General features: G+C 42.8%; 2 protein-coding genes across 2 annotated transcripts; one reads left to right on the top strand and one right to left on the bottom strand.

Moving 5' to 3' along the window:
- On the top strand, positions 1-3,773 carry C9H12orf76 (chromosome 9 C12orf76 homolog). The gene is made up of 2 exons (XM_090061911.1): positions 1-127; positions 1,801-3,773. Exons 1-2 carry the CDS (start codon positions 7-9, stop codon positions 1,884-1,886), a joined length of 207 nt encoding a protein of 68 aa, XP_089918037.1. The 5' UTR covers positions 1-6; the 3' UTR covers positions 1,887-3,773.
- A 2,994-nt stretch (positions 3,774-6,767) lies between these two features.
- Positions 6,768-24,753, bottom strand: ANKRD13A (ankyrin repeat domain 13A). The gene is made up of 15 exons (XM_090062814.1): positions 24,483-24,753; positions 21,827-21,959; positions 21,506-21,630; positions 21,044-21,089; positions 20,132-20,275; positions 19,401-19,596; positions 18,112-18,178; positions 16,049-16,130; positions 15,147-15,205; positions 12,719-12,849; positions 12,168-12,325; positions 11,160-11,273; positions 10,194-10,345; positions 9,696-9,763; positions 6,768-8,815 (listed from the first exon to the last, which is right to left on the bottom strand). Exons 1-15 carry the CDS (start codon positions 24,573-24,575, stop codon positions 8,623-8,625), a joined length of 1,761 nt encoding a protein of 586 aa, XP_089918940.1. The 5' UTR covers positions 24,576-24,753; the 3' UTR covers positions 6,768-8,622.
- Between the last annotated feature and the right edge of the window lie 324 nt (positions 24,754-25,077).

Here is a 25,077-nt window from a genome sequence, read left to right as displayed (position 1 = left end):
GCGGAGATGCCGGGGCCGGGGCCGGGCTGGGCCCTCGCGCTGCTGCTGGCGGCCGCGGCCGCGGCGGGGCCGGAGGAGGCGGCGGGGCGCAGCCGGCCCTACGCCGTGCTGCAGCGCCAGAACCTGGGTGAGGAGCCGCGTCCCCCACCCCCGGCTCCGTCCGTGTGAGGGCCGGCCGGGCCGGGCCGGGCCGGGCCGGGCCGGGCCGGGGCGGCCGCCGTGGGGGAGCTCCCCGGCGATGGGGATGAGGCAAGACAGGACGGGATGCATGCCGGGGGCGTAGGGCCTGCCCCGCAATCAGGGTCCAAAGCCCTCCCCGGGGCCTGGCCTGCGGTTGGGACACGGGGGCCACTGAGGCGTGAGGATGCTGTGGGTCCAAGCGGAGGCAGCTGCAGATGCGCCGCAGATCCCGGCGTGGAAATGGATGATGACTCACATCCAGCCCTGACTGCATGGCCCGTCTGGCAGCCTTGAGATTAGCATAGGGCTGGTTGGGCCACCCCAGAAACGGTCGCGACATCAGGGAGCTGAAAACCAACTTCCTTGAGGTTCATCGAGGCCGGTTTGTAAACTGCCCCGCCACATTGCCAGCACGGACAGCAGTCGGATGCAGCAAAGGCTCCTGCGATCATCAGATGAAAACCAGCAGTGAGAACAAGGGATCTTGTGGAGCACAAAGAAGTGCCCAGCACTCGGTTCGCTTTGGCACGTGCTTATCTGTCTTCGGGTGTTGTACACCAGACAAAAAAAAAGTTTGCGATACTAGCAGCCTTTTAGAGAGTGACTGCCTATCAGGAAAATCACTCTGAGTTCCTCCTGAAATGTTACTGTTAAGAAAGAGGCTGTTGATGAAGATAAAGAGGCACGTGCTCCGTGTGACCAGTTAAGCTGTCTTTTAGCTACAATCAGATTCTCACTCTTTTTCCCCACAGTCAATCTGAAAATGAGAGCAGTGGGCAGAGAGGAGAGAGGCAGAGGGCAGAATACATGTTGGCTCTGGCCTGGTCTTGCAGCCTGAAAGACAACTCGGTTGACCTAATGTGGGGTTTTCCTTTGCTGTTGTACGTGTGCCTCTCTCGTGTATATAAGGTGGTGGACAAATAGGGGAAGGGGGCAGACTTTCTACATCTGGATGAACAAAAAGGTATTAATTAGTAATATATTGGGTCAAAATCGGGCACTTTACTTGTCACAGTAACCAAACAAAAGGAATCAGCCGGGTTGTCTAGCTCTAGTCCCAGTCTTTGTTGTTCAGTGCCTTTATCCTGGATCTGAAGGAAAACGTGAAACCACTGCTGGTGAAGTTTTATGGGTTACAAATTGGAGACCAGTAAACAATTACCAGGATGAACCTGTTCAACAAAGCAGGCTTGGTACCCTGGTAATCTGGGCTGAGCCAGATAAGGAATGTGTTCATGAGGGTCCTAGCTTGAGATACTAAAAATGTAGGCCCTGTTACAAGACGAGAGGCTGTCTTTACCTACCCCAGGAAAAGCAACAGTGAAGCAGTCAGGGCACCGACCTGGGGAGGTGGAAGGGTCTGTTCTGCCCAATTCAGACCAGGGATCTGAACTTCAGCCTCCACCTCCCCGTTATCACTGGACCATTTTGGGGTGGGTCTCACTCAGTCTGTCCTGTTGGGCCAGAGAGGGGGTGGGTGAGCCTCTTGTTTTAAGCAAAAATTCCCTGAGGTTATCAGTTTGGAACCTGTTGCATTAATTAAGACAAGAATTGTACAGCTTCTCTTTCCTGCTCAGATTGATTCCTGCTTCCCGACATGTCACTTTTTCCTTCCTGCAGTGCTGATGGGGAGTATCTTCAGTATCCTGCTAATCACTATGATCCTGATGGCAGTGTGCGTCTATAAGCCCATTAGAAGACGGTAGCAGAGCACGAGTGGCTGGCTGTCAGAGGAATACTAGATCAATCACATTGCATGGAAACTTTGGGATCAAAGCACTGGTACTTATTACAACTGATGTGCTATATAGCTGCTGTAAAACCAACCTGACTTGTACCCCAAGCTCTGGCTTGTAAGCACCTAAGTCATTTGTGAAAGTGGCTAAGGGTCTCTCTGTTCTAGCATAACCAGTTGTTCTTTTGCAGAAACACACCCACACCTGCTGTAGTAGAGCAACTGCTTTTAAAGACACTACAATTAGGGTCTGGAAATCTCATCCCTCATTTTCAGGAGTTTGTACCCTGGACAGACCAGATATTCAAACATGAATGCCTAAAGTTAGACAACGACTAAATGTGGCCATCAGCCTGGCAGCACTTCTGTATATGTCTAACTGAGCACTTGTTTGGAAACATTAGCTGCAAACTGCACTTGGCATTTGTCCTAATCCTGACAAGAGAGGCTACTACTATATGAAGTCTTTTACTTTGCTAGTGTCCATAAGAAGGCTTTTCCGCACAGATTTATTGCATTGTTGAGTCCTGCTCTTGGCTCCTGCATGGGTTTGTGATAGCAACAAACTTCATGGATGCTAAACACAGCATCTACATGATTCTAAAACAACACACCACACTTTACAAAGGGTGGGTCACATACCATTTCTGCCAGTTACTGATTAAACTCCACCATAAACCTGCCAAAGTCCATGATATCTAATCTCTTACACACCCAGTGCCCTAACAAAGTATCTTGTCAGGAGTGACATTATAAAATGGAAAGCTTGAGTTTTGATTTCTCTCCTAAACATTATTATTTTGCAAGTAATTGCATGCATCAGATTGCATTTTCAGGTTTTATAGTTTTAAGGAATTCAGTTTTCTGCTGTAGCATGGAGTATTGCTGGTTTCTAGCATTGTCTTATTAAAATCACTTAAGACAAACATCCACCAGAATGAGAAACCTGGCTTTGTAAAGATGGCCGTATGCACATATCTGAACTGGAATACAGAAATGTGAGACAAACAAGGCAGGAAAAACATAGTTGGTTTGCTAAGTACTTTTAGCTGCTTTTTCTGGAGCAATAGACTTGCACCAAAATACCAGTGTAGTTTGTTTGTGTGGAGACCAGTCTGTAGCTTCTGACTTGGCCTGACCAAACACTTACCTTCTTGGCTGTGCAGTAGGCTTGGGTCACTAGGAGGTAGTCCAGTGACAGTGGAAATTTCTAAAAACCTGAAATTTACAGGAAAGCCAGTCACATCTCTGTGGAAGCAATGCTGCTTTCAAATCCTTCTGGAAGCATTCTGTTTTAAGCTAGGGGCAGCTCTCAGTCATATGCATTGTCTGTAATGAATGTAAGTGTTTACAGTTGCATATACATGCTGCTATTTTTATTTTGCACTGTTATAAATGTCAATTGGATTTTGCTTTGGCATATTATATTTAATGAAAGTTTTTGTTTTAATTTATTTACCATTCCAAATTTCACTTCTGGACTAACCATATGTCGGTTTGTATTAGTCTTAAACCTTCTATTGTGTCTTACTTGATGTCTGCTGGTTTAGTTTAACTGAAAAGCACTGATACTTGTTGGAAATAGTGATGATTCCTGGGTGCTTACCTGTTTTGTAACGATAGATAGTGTTTGTACACAGCCAATTGCTATGATGCCCATTCTGAGTAAAACATGAGTAAAAGTTCAAGCAAAGTTCTTATTCTCTCTCTTCCATTTTTGTTCCCCTCCCCGACACTCACCGCACGGTATTCCGTTGCTGGCAGTCTCAGTCTGCCTTCATCTCACTGAACGTTACACATCCTCCTTTGTTAGTATGGTATTGATGGAAAGCACACTTGTAGCTACAGTTCTGCCAAGTCATAGCTTGCATTCATTCTCCACTCCCTGCAAGATCTTTTTATACAAATAAAAAGCTAACCAAATACTCAGTCATTTGTGAATGCATGTTCTGCACATGCTACAAGACCGCTATAACATCAGTACCCTTAGCCGCTAACCAGTAGCTTCCCTCACCTCAGCAGGACTACAAAAATGGGTAAGAACTGGTAGAGACCCTAGGGCTTGCTGTAAAGATAGACAGTAAAGCAAAATGTTTACACACACCCACTGTGCTGGGTGGTTTGGACAACTATGGCAGGACTCTCAAAGTCACTGAGCATTTGCGGCACCTAGAATCCAGTGGCTCAGCACCTGTGAAAGTCGGGTTACAGGTGTGTTAAGAGAGGCACCTTTTCTTGTCTAAAAGAAAATGCTTATTTTTCTGTCACCACATGCTGAAGTGTTCTCTCTACCTGGAGGATTGAGCCTAGCAGTAATGATGTTTCAGAGGGGCACCTCCGTGGTGTTTGATTCATGGGTAGCATCCAGCTAATAACAGGTTACAAGGAAAAGTTGGATCATTGCGCCACTTCACTCATTCATGGACAGATATCAGCTCTCTCTCTGGCTTAAGTTTCAAAGAGTCGTTCAGCTATTTTGAATGCATACCTTTATAATTTAGGAAACACTTTGATTGCAGGTTTCTTTGAGACCAAGGGCAGCAGCTGACTCACAGCTCTCCATTGCAGGAAATAAAGAACCACTTTACGCACTTAAGAAGGACAAGCATTTAGGAAAAAGTGTAATCACTTGAACTGAATATGCAAGAAGGCAGCAGTCTGTTTATTACCAATGTGACAGCAGCTTTTGTAATAGGCGCACTTAATTTTTATAATTCATTAAACGTAGCCTTGGCAGACATTGGTGTAAGGATGCCGAATAGTTCTGCATTCCACCTTCCTGAAGAAGTAGCCTACTGAAAAGCTACCAGAGCAAACAAAATGATGGTCCTACTGAGGATGGCACATAGACTTGCCTTTGAAGTCAACGGTACTAAACATCTGTGGTTCCTAGTGTTACAGCTGGTCTTAATTTCATTTTTATCCCTACTGCTATTGTACTGCAGTACTCAAAAGTCAAGAGTTAGCAATTTGGATTCAGAAAAGTTTGCTTAGCTCTAAAATTATAGACTAGTCCCTAGTCTAGTCTGCCTTCATCTCTAGTTCTGCATCTCAATATTTTAATGAAGAAACTGCACTGCTTCCTCGTTAACTTTTGGATCGCTGCTTCAGAAAGAAAAATGTCCAAATTAAGCTGTGGACAAATGAAATTGCAAATGTGCACAACTGCTTGAAACCATTTATCCTAACCTTCATCTCCTTTTTAGAAACTTGTATGGGCCTACTGTGCAGATCACATGGAGATTCAATAGGATGAATTTGTAATAGTTAATTTGCACTGTACTGCAATTCATAAAAGCTGATTACAGCTTACTTTTTCTAAAGTAGTACAACATGAATCAGGTATTCTACATAATTTCAAAGAAAGAAAGAACCTTACAGAAACTTGACTTTAGAAAGAAGAATGTTGGCCTTTTATAAAAAGCATGTTGCAAATACCAAATATGCTACCCCATTCTTTTCTGTTTCTATTCCCATCTCCTTGACACCTGCATGAGTACAGATAAGTCATGTCATCAAAAGCGCTTTAGTCTAAAATGCCTCATTTGCTTTGAAAATATTTATTCCGTGCCAATCTCCAAAAGATTTCAAAACATAAGATTCAAAATTAAACATAAATGTCAGAAAATGTCTACATGGATTATGCATTTAAAAGTATTTCATTAGCTGAAATCAGTACTACATATTTGATAACTTTATACATGATAATGTCATATTTAAGCACAAAAAAAAAATCAAATGGGGATAACCGCATACCTATTAACTAAATTTCAGGTGTCAGTTATTGTGCTTCAAGGTAGAAGTTACAGAATTATTCATGTGTACAGTGCAAGACTGTTTGCAACAGAAAACAATTCAAAGGAACATAAAAGGTATTGAGCTCCAAATCAAAGTCTGTGAACAGGCTAGGCCTCTGGTAATCAGGACTCTTTTGATAAAGCCAAAGAGAATAAGACTTGGGCTTTGATTTAAGAGGAGTATTTTGAGAGAGCAGGGCATTCTGCTTCTAGAAAATAAGGAGCTGCCACGAGCACAAATTAAAAGTTTTCACATTAGTAACTGCACAAAAACTCTCAAGCTCATATAGTGAATTCTAAGAGGTTATGCAGATGCTAAATTGCTGCTGGGTTATTAATAAGCATTCAAGAAAGAAAAATGAACAAGCCAACAAAATAAAAAATAGCTTTGGACATTTCCCTGAGAGGCAGAGGCAGAATCAGTTGAGCTGGTATTCCATTTGCCTTGCCTGTGAGACCATGCACTCTCTCTGTACTCTCCGGTTTTGCTCCCTGCCAACATGCAGATATGAGGCAGGGCTTCTGCAAGCAGCCACCACTTCCACAAGACACAGTTGTTCCATTCCCTACATGCTGTTATCCTGGACTATTAACTGAAGCAAAGGTCTCATGTAAAAATACGTGATCATGTAATTGAGGATTTCATCCCTAGAAGTATGCTTTAAAAGCCAAAGTAAGATTATATAGTACATCATATAATCACCCCTGCCAAAATGCGTAAGCTTTTTAAAAGCAAACAAAAAACCATTCAATTATGGAACCATACGAAAGGAGAGGAGCAGACCCAGTTTCCATAAGCAGGGAATGGGTCGTGGAGTCAGTCCGGGGCTCCTGGGCTCTTGCTGCTCCATCCTCCTGTTAGAACAGCATTGGCTGGGTCTTCCCACCACCCCCACTCAAAAGTGCCCCTTCCTCTCGGGGGCTGAGGGGAGAAAACTCTGCTTCAGCAACAACTCTGCCTGCCTGTTCTTCACTTCAGAAACAGATAATCTTGTTTTCCCTATAACTACTAAAGCGCTTATCAGAAATAACCGATTAGAAAACCAGACAAATGCTTTCAAAGAGAGTAGTGCTTTTATTTCCGCGTAAGGAGGTGGAAAATTTATCTGATACTTTGTGACTTGTCAAAAATACAAACACAAGGCTTAGTCCCTTTTATGCAGCTGTGAATGGCACAGTAATTCTCTACCAAGAGAGGAACAATCATTCCAATGTATATTGCTGCCTATGGTTGAAGTAAATGACTTACAGTGTAATTGCCAATACCAAATATGCTATTTAGAGATGAAATTAGTTTTACAAATTGAAAGCTGCGTAGTTGGAAAGAACATGGTGCTGATTATATGAGTCCTAGTATACATAGGAGGAACTGTAGTAAGACTGTTACCTGAAATGATGATTAGGAAGGTTAAAACAGAGTTTGAAGTTACCAGCTAACTCTTACCACTGACTGTCATGTCTGTTCTATTGCGAGTTACACTGGATAACAGTCTGTCACAAGGAACCTGATCCAGCTGCCTTGTTTTGTCTGAGTAACAAGTACAGAATCAGATCACACATACCCTAGGCTCTCTGCACTTCTGCCTGCCAGAAGTAGCAAATATTGCTCAGTAATATATTTGACTACACCAAGACATTAAGGGTGTTCAGTATGTATTGATGGCATGTGTCTGACAGTCACAGCACAAATGCTGTGTACGCTGAGCAAAGTGCAAATAAAATAGCTAAAAAATATACAATATGAATAAAGACCTGAGAGAAGTTGGCTAAAATGTACTCCTGTATTGTTGTTGATACCATTTTTAAGAGCAACTGTACTGGCTTGTCTTAAAATCAATAAAAAGATTTAGTTAAAAAAATATATGTATTCACATGAAGGATGTACATTTGAATTTAAAAAAGCAACACGTATTTCCCTTTCAGATGACAAAGAACTATTAACTTCCTTACTAATAGGTGTACATCAACATTTCATCTCATTTCTTGCCATATGAATTCAGCCTGCACAAACTAAAAAAATGGATCTTTAAAAAGCACCTATTTCTATGACGTATTCTCCTGCTGCCCTCTTTGATTGTGTGAACTAGCTGGTCTTGAATCATAAGGAGAGAAACTGCTACTATGACAGATGGTCCCATTTTACCATATAAAATTTCTATTAGCTACCTGTTTTGCCTGTGGCAAGAAAGCCTTCGCTTAATCTTGAATGAGTCCCTTTAGCATGGATTAACTCTTTCAAGTTTACATATCATCTCTATTAATAAGCATGGCTGCATGTTAAACTGTCAGTAACTGAAAAGAGATTTCTCTAGGCCTTGTGTATCCAAACCTAATGGAAAACACCTGTCAGTATGAAAGTGTACTGCTCACATTCTCCTCCCTATGGTAACTGGAAGAGACAAACAGCAAATGGCTTTGAGATACTCAGAAGAGACAAAGTAAATTAATATTTCTTTGGTAGGTGATGAGGAAATCATCCTTCTGATCTCCCCACAAAGTGAGTTGTGAAACTCTGCTGCACTTCTGCATCCCAATCCCAGACCAAGTCTCCAGCTGTTCTTGGATAAATATATTTAAGTGCAACTCTTCTCTTTCAAGAAATGTCAGGACAGTGTTGTCTGGGAGCCACATGCAGATCCCCAAGTTCTCCAGCTGCTTTTACCTTGAATCATGGAGGCTGCAGCCTAAAGAAACTATAGATCTTCATGCACGATACTCTGGGGACTTGGATCAAGATGGAGAACTGCATGCAGAGATTGGAAGACTTTCTGAGCCACATTGCTATCTTAAAGACATGACAAAGGTGGTGAGAATGTCCTTGACCGATGCTACCCATGAGTGACCCTCAGGCTCCAAGCTGCTGTGGCTGTCAGTTTGGCCATCCCTATTTCTGAAGATCCATGGGTGAGCCTACTTTTCCAGGAGAGAACGCTGCAAAGCTTGTTGAAGCTCTGCTTCTTCCTCCTCACAGCGCCGTCTCTCCTGCTCCTCCTGTTCTTTGACAGACAACTCCATGGCAAGCTGCAAGTCTTTGTCAAAACTGGAAGGCATGACAGGGGTGCTGGAGTGTGGATTACTTGTGAGATAGCTCTCCTGCAGTGCCCTGGTGAGAGAAACAAAGTTCCAAGAGACATATATCCCACTTTTACTTCATTTTTTTTCCTATAATGGAGTCTTTCCTTGCATTCTCTCCAAGACACTTAACAGCAAAATAGGCTCCTTTACTGAAGGAAAAGGAAGCAATTGCTAGGACAGTGAGAGAAAGGAGCATGTTCTAGGAGTCATGAAGTATCCAGTCCAAAATCCATTTCTCTCTGAAAGTGCCACATGGCGATGGCTCAGTTTTCAGCAGCCTCTTAAAGCGCACACACTTCATTTATAAGCAGAACCATCTGCCAGTACACACCAGGCAGGAAGATAACATTTTTAAGGCATGCACAAAATATTTCTTTCTTCCTCTTGCAAGCACAAACCACATATACCGCAGCCTGTTTTCAGAGGGTCAATAGAAATTTGCTCCTCAGTTTATACAGAACACATAACTTATATTTAGAAAGAAACAAAACATTTTCTTTGTGTCAAATACTCAGTATATCAGAATCAAATTGTCCTGTTAAAGGTACTGCATTAGCAGGTGTTGCAAGAAAAGAAAAGAACCTTGAACTCTCTTAAAAAAGTAAAGAGTCTTTGGTTTTGAAAGTGATCATGGTTTGAGCAAAGAAAAACTCCAGGCCTAACACTGAGCTAACAAAGCCAAATTCTGTTATCCAGGGAAACTTTGCTGTATGTTCTTGCTTCTTAAACCTGTTAACATAAGCTGCATCACAAAGCAGGTATCTGGGCATCTAGTCTTGCAGCCTCAAGTGCTTAGGCTTTCTGATATTTACATACAGAAGTGTAGTATTCCTTTGCACTGCTTTCCACACTAACACATGGTTTGGCATCACAAGTTTAAAAATTTTAGAGAAATTAAATTAAGTTACCTCTGATACTGTATATTAAATTCCGGTGAATAAGCAACTGCTCCATTGGAGTGCATTCCCAAAGCTTCCTGGAGGAAAAGATACCACCATGATTAACTGATCTGCTATGTAATTCATATATGAATTTCTAAGTCACATATGACTTTTATTGACACTTACTGTGACCCATTTCGGAAGTTTCAAAAGAACCTTCAAGGAGGATAAACACTCTCAAACTCCTTTCCCACAATTTTTTGCAAAGATTCACATAGGAGATATATATACACACATGTACCTTGGTACAGATTCAGAGATGAATCCTCCTACACAGAGTTCACATACAAATATTTTAAGATACTGCTTTGCCGCACAATACAAAGGTGAACTGAGATGCTATCTTTGAGTTGGCACATGATTGAACAGGCCACCATGTAACTTTTCATAAGTCAAACCCAGGCCTGATGTTATACTTCATTTGATGAAAGAACAGACACTGAAAAGCTGGCTGCTCAGACTTACTTTATCTGTAGTAGACTCGAACAAACTCTGCTGAATGGCAAACTGCATTATCTCATTATCTTCATCTTGCACATGCATGTTTCTACCATCATCTTGAACATGGTAAGATTTGGGGATCTCAAACACAGACTGGTCAACCTCAAAATTAGAGCCTGTACAAACCAGAAACATACATACAGCTACTGCACACTTACTGCTTGTTAAAACAAAACTCAGTTATCGAAGCCCATCTGCATTTAATAAATGAAAACCAACCCCCAAAAAACTCAGACAAACCACCCATAGAGTATGTCAGAATGGGGAGCTACAAGTACTTTGCTGTCACCAGGTAGGGGAAAAACAGATTAACACTGATGCCAGAACGTTTTACAACCAGTAAAGCCAAAATATGTGGCACCAGAGAACTAAGCAGGCTGAACTGGATTTTGACAAGTTGGGAGGGAGTGGGGGAGAGAGCAAAGCAAGCCCACAAAAAATAAGCAGCAATGAAGTGCAGCAAGCCACTTGCCAAGTCGCCCATTGACTACATAAACAAAACAGCTTATAACATGCACACAGAACAACTCAGCATTTATATCCAGTACTCCCCATTACCAATCCTGATAGTGCCTTAACACTACTTCACACAAACAGGTTCCACATTAGCAAGAGAGGCAACAGCACTTGATTCCAAAGCCAAAGGATTTTACACTCAGCAGAACAAGCTAGAAAACATGCCAGGGCCAAAGTTCAGGCATCTCAGTAGGGCGTCAAGTGACAAACAGGGTTAATCAGTTTGGCAAACATACGTTCCCGATACGTAGGTATACTCATGCATTAGGCTTTCCAGATTGGTACAGACTGAACTACAGCTTACTGTAGTTTAAGCTTTTGTTCCATCCAGGTAACAGGTTTGCTTTACCCCACACCATTATTTATAGCAATAGAAGCTATTGTGTATACCCACCACACTTTTACATTCCTTACCCAGATCACACTGATCACCTCCTGCAGCTTGTGATGAAGTTTTGTCAGCTGTCCTGCAACCATTGACATTTTCAAATGTAATTCGAGCATTCAGCACATGGAATAAGGGAATTTCTGTAAGGAGAAGTACAAGCTTTCTGTGAGAACATGTGGGGTCTGCTGCATCTTAGTTACAGCAGTATCAGCCATTTTTACACATTTAGCACATGCATTCCACAGACAACGAACTGCACATCAGTCCATGAGAAAGTCAAGTTAACTGGAGGCAGTCTCTCTCACACACTTAGTCTTGCACAAATGCAATTCTTGGACATTCACTATATTTCTGTGAAAGTTGGATAGTCTCTCCAATGTACCAGTTGCTGTTCATACTGCACTCTTGACAGGGACATGCCTTAACATCATTTGGAAACTGCAGCTAAGGCAAAATGCAGCAGTCTCTTTAGCAAGCAACATGTCCATGAAGAGAGCACCTGGTATTCTGTATCATGTCCTACAATGGATACTTGAATGAAGTTTACAATTGTGTTTGACTTACGCAGCCACAGGAGCTTAGGTCCTAAATCTCAAACTGACTCCTAAGATTTTACAACATTTACAGTATTTCACAATATATTGAAAGCACTTGGGCTAGTAAGAGGCTAACAACTGCTAATTCTTAGTGGCTTGTCTTTGCCTTTGGAATTCACTTCCCTGTGTAAACTTTCAAAGTGTGGATTTAATGATGATCAGCAAACATCAATATATAGTTCTCTGAACCAGTTAGCTTCTAAGATGCCAGCCTGACATAGCTTCAGCCTGATTTCACACTAACCCAGCTAACTAGCTCACTCTACACTCTATCAGCATACATGGTAGGCTTGGCTATATTTCCAGATTTGTCAATGAAAACATTGGTCAGATGACAGGTAGCATTTTCAGATGTCAAGTTCTGTCCAGTTTTTAATTCTTGTGTTGTGTTGGGAGGTTGTCAATGGTAATACATGGGAAAAGGTTGCTGAGCAGTACCAATTTTGACAGGGAATCCAGGTGGGAACTCCAAAGTGATGAAGTCTTTCAGTCTAGCAAAATGAGCACTAGTTCTGGCCATCAGATCAATGATTGGAGTGACCTGCTCCACAAGAGAAAGGGGGAACTCCTCACTCATCCACAACGTGGCTTTAAACCTGCAACAAAGTCGCATAGGAAGGCTTCAAGAAGGTTGGAACTTTTTTAACACAGCACAGCAAAATACCTAGCATTTTCTGACAATACTTCTAGCATCTTGGAATGGATTATGAGGCTTTAGCACTAAATGTGTTTCAAGGCTGGAACCATTAATTTGTGTTAAGGGTGGGATTTTCAAGACATGTACAGTGTTAGCCCAACTCTGCTTCTACTGGCTTCATGAATTAGGACAACTGAGCATATTTTAAAATGCCACCCTTAATTTATTCCCTCTTGGAGAACAAAGGGGGAGTTTTATTCTAAAAATTCACACAACTTCTAAATGCAAAACAGCAGGAGATTCAGCAGGAGGACATAAAACAGTAAGCATTTAAGACAAGATTATTTCTCACTTTTGTGTTCTAATGGTGACTTCCTTGGGTCTTCCTATGTCTCTGTCTTTCAGCTCAAATTCTGGATCAAAGTATTCCTCCAGAGTAATGGCAGTTGGGTTGTTTATTGTGGCATACTCGGTGGTGAGATCCTGTAAGAATCAAACACCACAAACCTGGTAACTGTTACAAAAAGCATCAGCCTGCATCTCAGATTCTAGAGCAGTAACTGGCAGCTGTGCAACACAGCTCTCTCTCCATTTAAATCAGTAATGACATGTGTACTCACAAAAACAGGACAGATTAAAAGAAAGCTCCAGATGAACATGTACCTTCATCCAAAGTATAGATCTCAAAAAGTTTTACAGACAGGAGAGTCTGCTTCCAAATATGTACTTTAGCTCATACATTATGAAGATTTCATAGACATCATAGACATCAGGGCTGGAAGGGACCTCGGGAGATCATCGAGTCCAGCCCCCTGCCCAAAGGGCAGGAAGTCAGCTGGGGTCATAGGATCCCAGCAAGATAAGCATCCAATTTTTTCTTGAAGGTGTTCAATGTAGGTGCTTGAACCACCTCCGCTGGCAGGCTGCTCCAGACCTTGGGGGCTCGGACAGTAAAGAAATTCTTCCTTATGTCCAGCCTGAAACGGTCTTGCAGGAGTTTGTGACCGTTCGACCTCGTCATCCCTTGGGGCGCTCTGGTGAACAAATGTTCCCCAGATCCTGGTGGTCACCCCTGATAAACTTATAGGTGGCCATCAGATCACCCGAGCCTACGCTTTTCCAGGCTAGAGTCCCGTGGCTCTCAGCCTGTCATCGTAAGATCTGTTTTCCTGACCTCTGATCACGCATGTGGCTCTCCTTTGGACTCTCTCAAGCTTCTCCACATCCTTTTTGAATTGTGGAGCCCAAAACTGGATGCAGTACTCCAGCTCCGGCCTCACCAAGGCCGAGTACAAGGGGAGAATGACGTCCCGGGATTTGCTCGAGAAGCATCTATGGATGCACGCCAGCATTTTGGTCGCTTTACTAGCCGCAGCATCGCATTGCACGCTCATGTTCATCTTGTGGTCAATGATGACCCCCAAGTCTCTTTCTTCTGTAGTGCTAACTAACGTAGCACTGCTGAGCCTATAAGGGTGCTGCAGGTTTTTCCTCCCAAGGTGGAGAACCTTGCATTTTTCGATGTTAAACACCATCAGGTTCTCGTCTGCCCATTTGCTGAGCTTGTCCAGGTCGGCCTGGATCACCTGCCTATCTTCTGGCGTGGATGCTTTGCCCCAAAGTTTGGTGTCATCGGCGAACTTGGCCAGTCCGCTTCTGACTCCAATGTCCACATCATTAATGAAGATGTTGAACAGGATGGGTCCCAGGACAGAGCCTTGAGGGACCCCACTGGTCACAGGGCACCACGATGAGTGACTGCCATCGATTACAACCCTCTGGGTCCAACCACAGAGCCAGTTTCCCAGCCAGCGGATCGTGGTGGAGCCAAGGCCACAACCGGCCAGTTTGGCCAAGAGGAGATCGTGGGATACCAGATCAAAGGCTTTTTTGAAGTCAAGATATATGACATCAATCTCTTCTCCCTTGTCCAGGTGATAGGTCACCTGGTCATAGAAGGAAATGAGATTGGTCAAACAAGACCTACCCGTAACAAGCCTGTGCTGGCTATCCCTTAGGATGTTAGCCTGGGCCAGTCCCTCAAGGATGACCTCCTTAATAAACTTTTCTAAGATCTTCCCCAGGATAGAAGTCAGGCTAATGGGCCTGTAGTTAGCCGGATCCACTCTCCTCCCTTTCTTGAAGATCGGCACCACATTGGCCTTCTTCCAGTCTTCGGGCACTACACCAGAGCGCCAGGAGTTTTCAAAGATCTGTGCGAGGAGCTGGGCTATGACGCTCGCCAGCTCCTTGATGTAATACTGAAAACTAAAAACTACCCAGTCTTATACACATGTGCTAATGCTACCCACGCACACCATCTTGATGACACCAATCCAGTGATGGCACTTAAATCAGTAAGAGATACATATGTCTTATATAAAAGAGAGTCAGGAAACAGAGCCATCCATTGGTAAGCCTAGTCCCTATTCACCTTATGCCTATACAGATACTAGAGCATCTTTGTTAAGCATGATCAACAACATTAACACTACATACCCTGCAGAACCCCAGGACACTTCTCTCCTCTCAACACCCCCAAGAGTCAGTGTGCGGCTGTTAAAGCATTTATATCCCAAAGGCCATTTTTTCTGTTGTCTCTTACAGCAACACGTGGGGCTCAAGGTACATCTACAGGTTGGTGTTTGTACTAATTAAGTTCCGGGACATGAAGGAAGAGGAAGCTTTTCCATAAGGCGCACACAACTCCCAGTAAGTCAGTTACTCAACACTGAAGGGATCTTCTTTGAAATCAATGGAAAGAGAAGCTCTCTGCTCACCTGAGCCCCATACTCATGCTCCACTGTACCCAGGAAGGATTCCAGAGGGCTCCTGTCAGCTTAAGGAGTGGGGAAAAAAAAACAAACAGGCTTATTAAAAATGGCACTTGTCACAGTAGCGCACAAGCACACACAAGACTGCAGGGCCAGGGAGGCCTTAGCTCCACAGGCAGAAGATGGTGTTGTTTGTAGTGCTCATTCAAAGGACATCTTCAAGACCAGACAAGCTTCCTCTAAGCACTTTACTAGATAAACCCAAGAGCTAGTGGAGGAGGAACACGGGGGACACAAGACAAGAGCAGGAGAAGAGAAGAATTTCCAGAAATCACTATCAGAAGCCTGTATGACAACAAAATGTTACATCTTGTTTCTGGGCATCTATAAAGACTGTGCTGAGTGACAAGCAACAGGCATTTCCTATGCAAGGTTGCAAGCTGGCTTCTCTGCACCCTCCACTGTGATCTGCATAGGCACTCAAGAGTTAAAAAACAAAACCAGACTGGGCATCTTGCAACTTTAGCCAGTGTAAAGGGAAACTAGCATGAAGCAAAGGTATGACAAGGCTGTCAGGACAGGCAATAAGCAGGACAGATAATGAATGTGCAAATAGGGTTCCACCTTCTGGAGTTCAGACAAAAAGCTGAACCAAGTTTTCCAGACACTTGCTCCCATCAAATGGAATCAAGACTATGACAGTAATCCTTATTTACATCAGGATTTACTTCAGAACCAGGTAAGAACCCCCGCCTTCCCCAGCGGCCCAACCCTGTATTATTTGGCAGGGGAGGCTCAAATACAAGCAAGATGCTTTCATTAGCCAGGCTGATTACTGTACATGCCACCCAGTGCACAAAAGCAGCACAAGGTTCTGCTCAGTTTCAAGCCACCACTGGGAAAATTACCTTTGTATCTTTTCTTTTCCTCTTCCGTCAAATGCTCTGTTCGGATCCGCGTTACTACATTCACATTGTTTGCTGTATAGACCTTTTCATAAAAGAAAAGGAAAAAAATGTATAAAAGAGACCAAGAATAGAAGAAGGACATTTTTAAAGAAGCCCAAACACCAAAGACAAAACCTAAAAGAAACTGGGGGGAGAAGAAAGAAATTGCCCACCTTCACCATATCAGAGACCAAGGGGAAAGTGTCCAATGTGACTATTTCACTGATTCTTTTTCAGCTCGGAAGTGCAGAAAGTATTACGCGTTATGAATCCTGACAACAGTCCTGTGCTAAAACTGAACGAGACAGCCATCTGCTGGGCAGGCTGTTAGAATTACAAAAGACTATCTGGAATCACAGGATAAAGAAACTAGTTGGCTCCAGACATTTCGGAACAATCCTACACCAACAGCAGTCAAGTAAGTTTCCCCACTGATTTAAACTGGAATGCGACTGAGCCTTCTGCAACACTGGAGAGGCCTTAGCTCCTTGTAAACGGATTTCACGTTTATTTAGATTGACAAGTGGACAGCTGCCTTGGCCTTAGTGATGAACCGCAGAATCCCCCCGTGCCAGGGCTGCTTTGGAGGAAGGCAGGCTATGGAAGGTGCCTCAGGCAGAGCCACAAAGAATTTGAGATCCTCCACTTAGTGGTTCTGCAGGGCTAATAACAGTAAAATCTAGGTTTGAATCAAAGCAAAGCGGGCTCATTCAGTAAAATAATGTCATTTGTGTAGGTCTTTGGCCATGCCAGACATTCAGTGCAAGTTTGGTTTCACACATGTCAGTTGAACAGTTGGACAAACCATTATATTAAAAGACAAACAAACCACCCCACTATCATGTTAAAGAGAAGCAGGGTTGCAGAACCAAGCACTCAGAAGTTAGGCAACAAGAGAATTAAGGTTGCCTCTGGGTCTTAAGTTTGTTTTCTTGTGCATATGCATCATAGTACATCCTTATTATATGATCACATATGATCTCTCTCTCTGCACAGGACCCCACTTCATTCAGAGCATAGGCTGGCTGGAGGGTGCTCATCATATGTATCCCATGCCTGTTTTTATCCTCATCTTTCAGTATGTTACCTCCCTCCATGATTCATTGAGCATCATTCCCACTTGGCACTAAACAGAGCTGTCTTAAAGATCAGTGGTGCTCTCAGTGTAGTGCCCAATTTGTTTACAAACACCAGAGAAGTTTCCTTCCCATGCCTTGATGAGAGGGGTCTGTGTGGGTGTTATTGTTATGTCTATTCACATGGACAAATAAACCAGAGATTAAAGTAAAACACCTTGACTGATTGTGTGTGTCCAATTTGGAAAAAACAAACAAGCTACTCAAAGTATTTAGCAATTTACATATCCAGGGTACAGCTGATCATGTAATGAAAAAGCATGTCTAAATGCACATGCACAAAGTACTGAATTAAGGTCACGGAGGACCTGGTATTTCTAACTTCTGAGAAACTAAAATCAGAGCAGGGGGAAATTCCATCATATGGAAGCATGCTAACCTCCCCCGATATGGCTCATCGGAAAGACAAACTCTAGATCCATGCTGGTCTTATTCTATTAGAGCTACTGAAGGAACTTGTAACAGCAAAAGGCTATTGTCTCGGGCATACCCCTAGTCAGGGCTAGCAATGACATTTTGCTAATGGGTTCTACTGCTTTTTGACACCGTGAGAATGCTGAGACTCTACAGTAATAGCTGAGCTCCGCATTCTGGAGGGATCTTGTGATCACAGAGCCATTTGCCCACATCCCTCCCAGCCTCTCCCTGTCTCCTTTTGGCACTATCCCCACCTCCCAGCACTTGCTTCAATCCCCAACCACAGGCAAAGCTCCTGGGTATTTGGCATCCCATCTGAAATGTCTCACACCGTATCAGTTTGTGGCAAATCAAGAAGGTTGTGGACATTAAAGGAAGATTTTAAAGCTAAGATACTCAGGGAATATTGAACAATCACATTCACACGCCAATTAGCTTTCAACCTCTTAGTTGTACAGAATTGATTTTTACCTTTGCTTCATAACCATTTACACCTTCTGCTTTCTCTGTCCTCCATACCCAGAATCCAGATGTAGTTCTGATAAAAAGTGAACACCACAAGTATCTATATATAATTTGCCATGTCTATTTATCCTTCAACCCATGTTTTCTCTAATGATGTTTCAGCCAAACAGTGTTTGCAAGATACCAGACAAACAGCCCCAGAAAACAGGCACAACAAACACAAACACCTTTCTCCAATCTAAGGCCGAAAAATGAGTCTGAGTCTATTTCTTTCTTATTCATATCTCCATGGAAGTGCAGAGGCTAATATTTAGCATGCTGACTGTAACAGGAAAGCTCGAGCCACAAGGAATTGGAGTTTCTGGATAGCATCACATCCTCTCCTGAGCCACTGAACAACTGTCAGAGTCAATGCTAGCTTAATTTTATCTGGCAACTTGCAGCTGGAAACTGGGAAGCTAGGTTGATTGCTGTCAATAAGCTGTTGGGTGGTTTTCACAAACAATGTAAATGTTGGTGTGTCTAAAATTCACTGGCTTTTAGTGGGACTTAGGATTTGGAGGCTTTTTTGTTTTAATTTTATTTATTCCCCAAGTAGCACTCAAGGAAGAAAATCTTCACACATCCAATAGAATGAATTAATGAGCTTTGACAGCTGATCTTTCATACTGGTTGTAATTCTGCACCATGTTTTAATAAATACTTTTGCCTTGCAGTTAATCAATGTTCCCGCAGCAACACTTAAGTGTATTGTCATACCCCACAACAGTCCAAAAAGGTGCAGCACTGAACTAGCTCTTGTGCTTCTACTATCAAACTAGTATCCTCTCTATCAGTATTAGTACAGTTATTACTATCATTTACGTAGAACTAAGCTAAAATCAATCAAGCTCAAAGTCAAAACTGAAGCTGTAAACCTTATTATTGGATACTCAACGTCAGCCCACAGACTGGGAACTAGCGTCAGTGCTGCACATATGGTTCATTCTTGCTGTATTGGCAATCAAGTGTACATTTCTGAAACTAGAAGATATTAAAACTGGCCCCATTAATATAGAAATGCACGTGTTACAGTGCAAAAGGACGCTACACCAAATGGAAACTGTTTGCAAGGCCAGAAGTAAGTGTTACAATTTTCAGCTCATTCTTTACAGAATGGAATATGCAGTTTAGGGTATTATTCTAGGTTACTTCCAAGACAATCTATTACAAGGTTCTTTTTTTTAAGTTATACTGCAAGCATAATCCTGCATAGGTGGAGAACTTGTTCATTAAGAAAAGCTTAAATAACTTACCTTTCAAAAGCAATGTTTTTTGTATCAAGGCAAGTATTAATAATAGGAGATGTAAGGCGTCTTTCCACATCCTTCCTTTTTGGAGTCATAGAGCCCAATGTCAAACGCTTCATTTGTTGGGAGATTTCAAAACGCTCTGTTGTGACAACCTTATCATCATGGTTTATCTCAATTAGCTCTGCCCAGCCTCCAGTATCTGTTGAAAGGATAGATATAATTGACTACATATTTAACAAGCTTTCAGTAAAGAGGTGTCCAGGACACATTCAAGGGATGAAAGTGAAGATGAAGGAAACTTTGTCAGGTTTGCATTTGTCTAGGACAAGTGATAGATTTGTTTAAGTACCACTATGATCTCACTAAGGATGGATGAGCAGAGTATGTAGGTGGCCAAGTCATTTTTAAGAGTAATCTGAAAAGTAGAATTAAAAGACCCTAATAATGAACATTTGGGAAATACCTATATCTATAATGTAACTGCTTATTTCTGTGGTTCTAAAGTTAAGTTTTAATCTGATTTCCTATATTTGCTCCAGAAGAATTTGTTAAGGAAAATTCAGCCCTTCTGTTCTGCTCAGAAACTTGAAATGCCAGATGGAGCACTTCTCAGCATGAACAAGTCTTTGAAAGATGGGAAAATAAAGCTAGGCATTATAACACGTACTCTGAATAATATTGTAGGCCTTATGCTATCTGGCAGTCAATAAATGAGACAGTCTAAAAATACTCACCTTCTCCCTTGAAAATTAAACTACGTTTTCCTCGTTCCCAACTCATATTTTCAAAGCCTAATAATGTGATATCAACTCGAAGCTTGGCACCACTTTTCCAGATACGGCAGATATCACTTGGACATACTCTGGAAACCAGTGGGACTATAAAGAAAAAGACAGAGAGATTCAAATATAAAAATCCTTAGCAGAAAAGAAAGGAGTAGGAGGATCAAACTCAAACCAGAAGTTATAGTCTTGACCCAGGAATTCCTTAAAAGAAATGTTATGGCCTGCATTACACAAGAGGTCAAAGTAGATCATCCTAATGATCCCTTTCAGTCCCAAGAGTTATGAACCTCTGTCTTGTTTGGTTTGGTTTGTTTTTGGACCTAAACAAAGAACAGAGGAACTATCAGAATCAATTCCCCACTTATGGTGAACATGCCAAGACATGAGACACTAAATAAAATAATTAATTTTAGCTATTTTTTTGTCCTCTGTCCAGCAATGGTGAATACTCAGTGGTTGGGAAGAAAGAGAAGTCACCCATAATGCACATAATCAGTTTTGCAATGGGAAGGAATAAACTGCTTCCTAAATTGGTTGGCACCACCACAATTTTTGCCTCATCACCTTACATATGACAAAGCACTGGGACAGCTAAGTCTTTAGAAAAGCTTCAGCAACCACCAACACAAGTGTCATAGGGTTCAATTAAAAAAAGGCATTAAAAAAGATCTAACAGTTTATATAGTAGGAAAAATAGGCTGGAAATCTTTTATGCTTAACAAACTTTGAAAGAAAGGAAGACAGTAAATGTTCTACATACATATTTTCTTTGCAAATCTACTTTTTTACTTCAACAAGTCTGAAACTGGCATGCATTTCTACCAGTTACCAGAGGAAAGAGAGGTTGTAGAAGACACTTACCCCAACTAGTGAATTCCCATTTCATTTCCACGTAGAAGTCAGGAGTCTAATATAGAAATGGGTGTTTCAAATAAGCCAAAAATGGAGAGAATATTAACTCAATATTTAGCTCGTCATATATACTTAAGAAAGAAGAAACATTTGAGGCTGAGATGTCACTGACAACACTCGCAGTGAAATTTACCCAGAAAAAACTTATCAGCACATTTAATCAAAAAAAGGTGGCATACAGACATTGTCCTGCAATAGTTTAACACTTTTCCACTGTACCCATCTTAGTTCCGTTACTACAGGTTTACATGGAGTTAACGGACAGGTAATTTTGAACTGAACAGCCCATCATCCTGACTTAAGATCAATTGATTCAAAGCCCCAAGCTGATTTAAGTTAACTGACACCAAATTAACAGCTCCCATAGGGGCACTTGACCAGCCTGCAACTTGGTTTTCATTAAATATATACCTCATTAATCTTTTGGAGTAATTCAGGAACCCCTCCAAGTGTCATTGAGGTTTGCTGGTAGTCCCGATGCTGCAGAATCATGTGTACCATTTCTGGGTCTCCTGTGCTGACAGCCTCATGCAAAACTGAAAGAAACCCAAACACAGAGGTGGGTGCATTTTTTGTTTTTAGCCAAAAAGCAGAACTCCTACAACATGCATGTTGCAGACATGCCATGCAACAACCATGGTGACACACACACACAGAGCCAGATTTCAAAGGTGCTGGGTTTAACGCAAAGGTTATTAATAGACAAATTCCACTTGCAATCTAATCTCTTACCAGTCCATCCCTGGGCATTCTCTTTGGTAACATCTGCCTTGTGTCGAAGGAGGACTTTGGCAGACTCTATGTATCCCAAGGAAACAGCAAGGTGCAGCAAGGTCCGGCCTCGTGGATCCCGTTGATCAACATCCTGTTGAACAACCAAGAGGTAAATGATGTTGAGACCATTCAATCAAACCCTCATCACCAGAAGACATTGAGGACAGATAATACAAAGCTTTTCAGCAATAAGCTACAATGGGTCAATATGCATTATGTATTCTTACAGAACCATTCATGGTTTGCAGTCACTTTATCTTACATGACTTGCTTTGATACCCCTGTTGAATTGCCTAATTGTCCTCTTAATAGCCTGGCTTTCACAGAAATACAATTGGAGTAGGACTGGATGCTTTTAAAGTGATTGGGAGTAAGAGGAAAAGGGGGTATTGGGAGGCAGAGTAAGCAGCCAACTCTATATGAGGTTCCTCCCCCGTCCTGATCGTCAGGCACAATTTTTTCAGGAAATGGGAAGGTTCCATTCTCTGTACTTTGTAACTTTGATTTATTTAGTCACCAGTTAAAGTGGCCACTAGAGGGTATCATGACATACAACACATTAAATCAGCCAAAAATCACGTAAGTGAGTGATAGGCTATACAATGCACATTTTGTATAGCATTTAGTGAGAATATGGAAGTAAAATGACAATTAAAAGAGCATCAGTTTGACTGAGACACACAGGACAATGGAGAGTGAGTGCATTCTATACAAATCACTAAGAAATGCAACCACATGAGGCATAAATACCCAAAACATGCAAGCGCAACATACTCATACCTTACTTCTATTTTTCACTACTAGCTTTAGAGATCTGAAACAGAAGAAGATCTATAACTAAAGGAAAAGGGGAAAAGTCAATAGTGGAATAAGATAGGAATATTATGCAAACTGAAATGGTTGTTATCTGACAGCATTAAGTCTGAAACACCAAGATCAAAGAGTAAGGAAAATGTGAATTATAGCATCCTCATCTCTCACTGCTGTGATTAAGTACAGCAGCCCTTACGATGTTCACTCAGTTTCTCCAAGGTGTAGTGCCTAATCCAGTGAAAACAAGGATTCTGGATCAGTTATCTTCATTTCCTTTCTGCTGTTAACCTGTAACTGTGCACTGCATTAGTCATTTCATGCAGCTGGCTAGAGTTTCCTTCAATACCTCTGCAACACACAGCAAGCACATCTGCCCATACAAGAAGCAGTTTGCCCAGAGGATGCAGAAGTAACATCTTTGATTTAAAGATGACACTTTGAGCTTAGTGCATGTCTTCTCTCCCTTCCTTTAAATGTAGTCCATTTACTTGCACTGTAGAGTGCTGGGGGCAGGAATCAGGACCTTCTTACATTGCCATAATTACAATGATGCAAATCACCGAAATAAACTAGTGCTAAAATATTCCCAGTTAAGGTTCAACTGTTTATAAAATGGTAACATTATTTTAATAAAGATTTAAACATAAAGAAACAAGCACCCTAACCAATGTGCCAGTAGAAGAAATATTGCAGACAGACTGAAGATTATAAGAATTAGAGATACAGTACACAGCATCCTAAAGATTTACTCAAAGAAAGAAAAAAAACAAAGACGACCTAAGCAAGCTTTACGTAACTTTTAGCATTTCAGAATCCACCAGCAAAAGTGCAGCCAATCATCCTAATTAGCATCACAAGGTGACACTGTCTGACACTGGGTGCATGGACCCACTGTATCAGGAACAATACAATTAACAGGCTATGCGTCTGCCAACTGGTGCCCTGTGCCACGAATCCCAGCTGTTTAGCTGTGTATTAAGTATCTATCACCACAGGATCTCAGTATTTGGAGCCGCACTGGAATTCAGTAATAGCAATATCTGAACTCAACAACTGGATTATTTCAACTGCTTGGGCTCTGATGCAGATTTCAAACCCATTTCTGTCTTTATTTTAATGCTAACGTTGTGCCCACTTTACACCTGCCCTACCAGATTTGGGTGGTTTAAGACGATCACGTATGTTTTGTCACCGGAGCAAACATACTCAGCTATTGAGACCCTAAGTCTCCACCTGGAAAGCTCAAAGAACTATGCTTGAAAAAGGGATGTTTGTATTTTAACATGCAAGGACTACTGTCTTTGGAAAACAAAAATTATAGCACCCATCAGTGGAGGGGAGGACAGAGAACGATTCAAGAGTATACAAGGAAAACAGAAGCAGTTTTCAATGAGCTACTGGTTCCCTGGACATGCCATCCTGAGAAAAAAAAAAGTTTTGCTCAGGTCCTGGCAGACCCATCGCTGCGCAGGGCTCTCTCTCCCAGCCAGGTGGTACTCTCTCAGCAGACAGCATTAAGGCCCATCACATCTGTGTGTTTTTTGGCTCCAGTTCCAAGCCCAACCCCCGCAAAGATCAGCAGACAGCAATTAACAAGTTCAGCACTGTCTCTGCAGACATAGTCTCTGTGCCTGTCCATAACAGCCCCTTCTCATCACCGATAAGCAACTGCAGAAGCTGCATCAGCAGCCCCAACAGCTCGACGGTCACACGCATCGCTAAGCTACCCGGCCGCGTCCTCCAGGCTGGTCCGTCACAGGACCCTTTCGAGACTGCCGGGGGGGCCTGGCCTCCGCATTACCTGCTCTCGTAGCTCTGCATCCAGCTGCCGGTAGTCATTATTCCACACCAAGACGTGCAGGGGGTACTTGCTGGCTTTGCCCGGAGAACTCATTCTGCTGCCTGGTGCTCCAGAGGGCCCTGCTCTCCCCTGCTTCAGACCCCCAGCCCTGGCCAGGGAGGCAGACACCCTGCCTGCACCCACCTCCCCAAACACATGCACCCAAGCCCCTCAGCCTCAGCACCCCCACACCTCAGGCACCCTCAGAGACCCCTCCCCCTACACTTCAGGCACCCTCAGATAACCCCCCCTTAAGACAACCTCCCCCTGCCTCAGGCACCCTCAAAGCCCCCCCGTCTCAGGGACCCCCAAAGACACCCCCCGGGGCTGCCCCAGCCCCCTCCTCCCTCTGTCCCCGTCTAACTTTCCTCTCCCGGGCAGGGGCCGGAGCGAATCAGCGGGCCCCGCGGTGAGGGGCCCTCGTCGGCTCCCATAGCGGCCCCGCACTGCACTCCACAAGGTAAAGAGGAATCAGTGCTCGGCGCTGCCCGCGGGCGGAGGAAGGGAGGGAGGGAAGCAGCTCGTCACCCTGCTGTATTTCCCCAGGGGAACTGCC

This window comes from Crocodylus siamensis, chromosome 9 (genome assembly GCF_052110815.1).
Source record: "Crocodylus siamensis isolate JL-2025a chromosome 9, ASM5211081v1, whole genome shotgun sequence".
Lineage (NCBI taxonomy): Eukaryota > Metazoa > Chordata > Crocodylia > Crocodylidae > Crocodylus > Crocodylus siamensis.
This window is presented reverse-complemented; position numbering and strand designations above follow the sequence as displayed.

Bases quoted from the DNA above. Each gene is read 5' to 3' on its own strand.
- ANKRD13A (XM_090062814.1), bottom strand. From the start codon at position 24,575: ATGAGTTCTCCGGGCAAAGCCAGCAAGTACCCCCTGCACGTCTTGGTG. The intron at 15,206-16,048 runs GTAATTTTCCCA...CCACTCCTTAAG, and splicing joins GGAAAAGAAAAGATACAAAG to CTGACAGGAGCCCTCTGGAA. The intron at 9,764-10,193 runs GTAAGTCTGAGC...CTTTTCCTCCAG, and splicing joins TCGAGTCTACTACAGATAAA to GAAGCTTTGGGAATGCACTC.
- C9H12orf76 (XM_090061911.1), top strand. From the start codon at position 7: ATGCCGGGGCCGGGGCCGGGCTGGGCCCTCGCGCTGCTGCTGGCGGCC. The intron at 128-1,800 runs GTGAGGAGCCGC...TCCTTCCTGCAG, and splicing joins GCTGCAGCGCCAGAACCTGG to TGCTGATGGGGAGTATCTTC.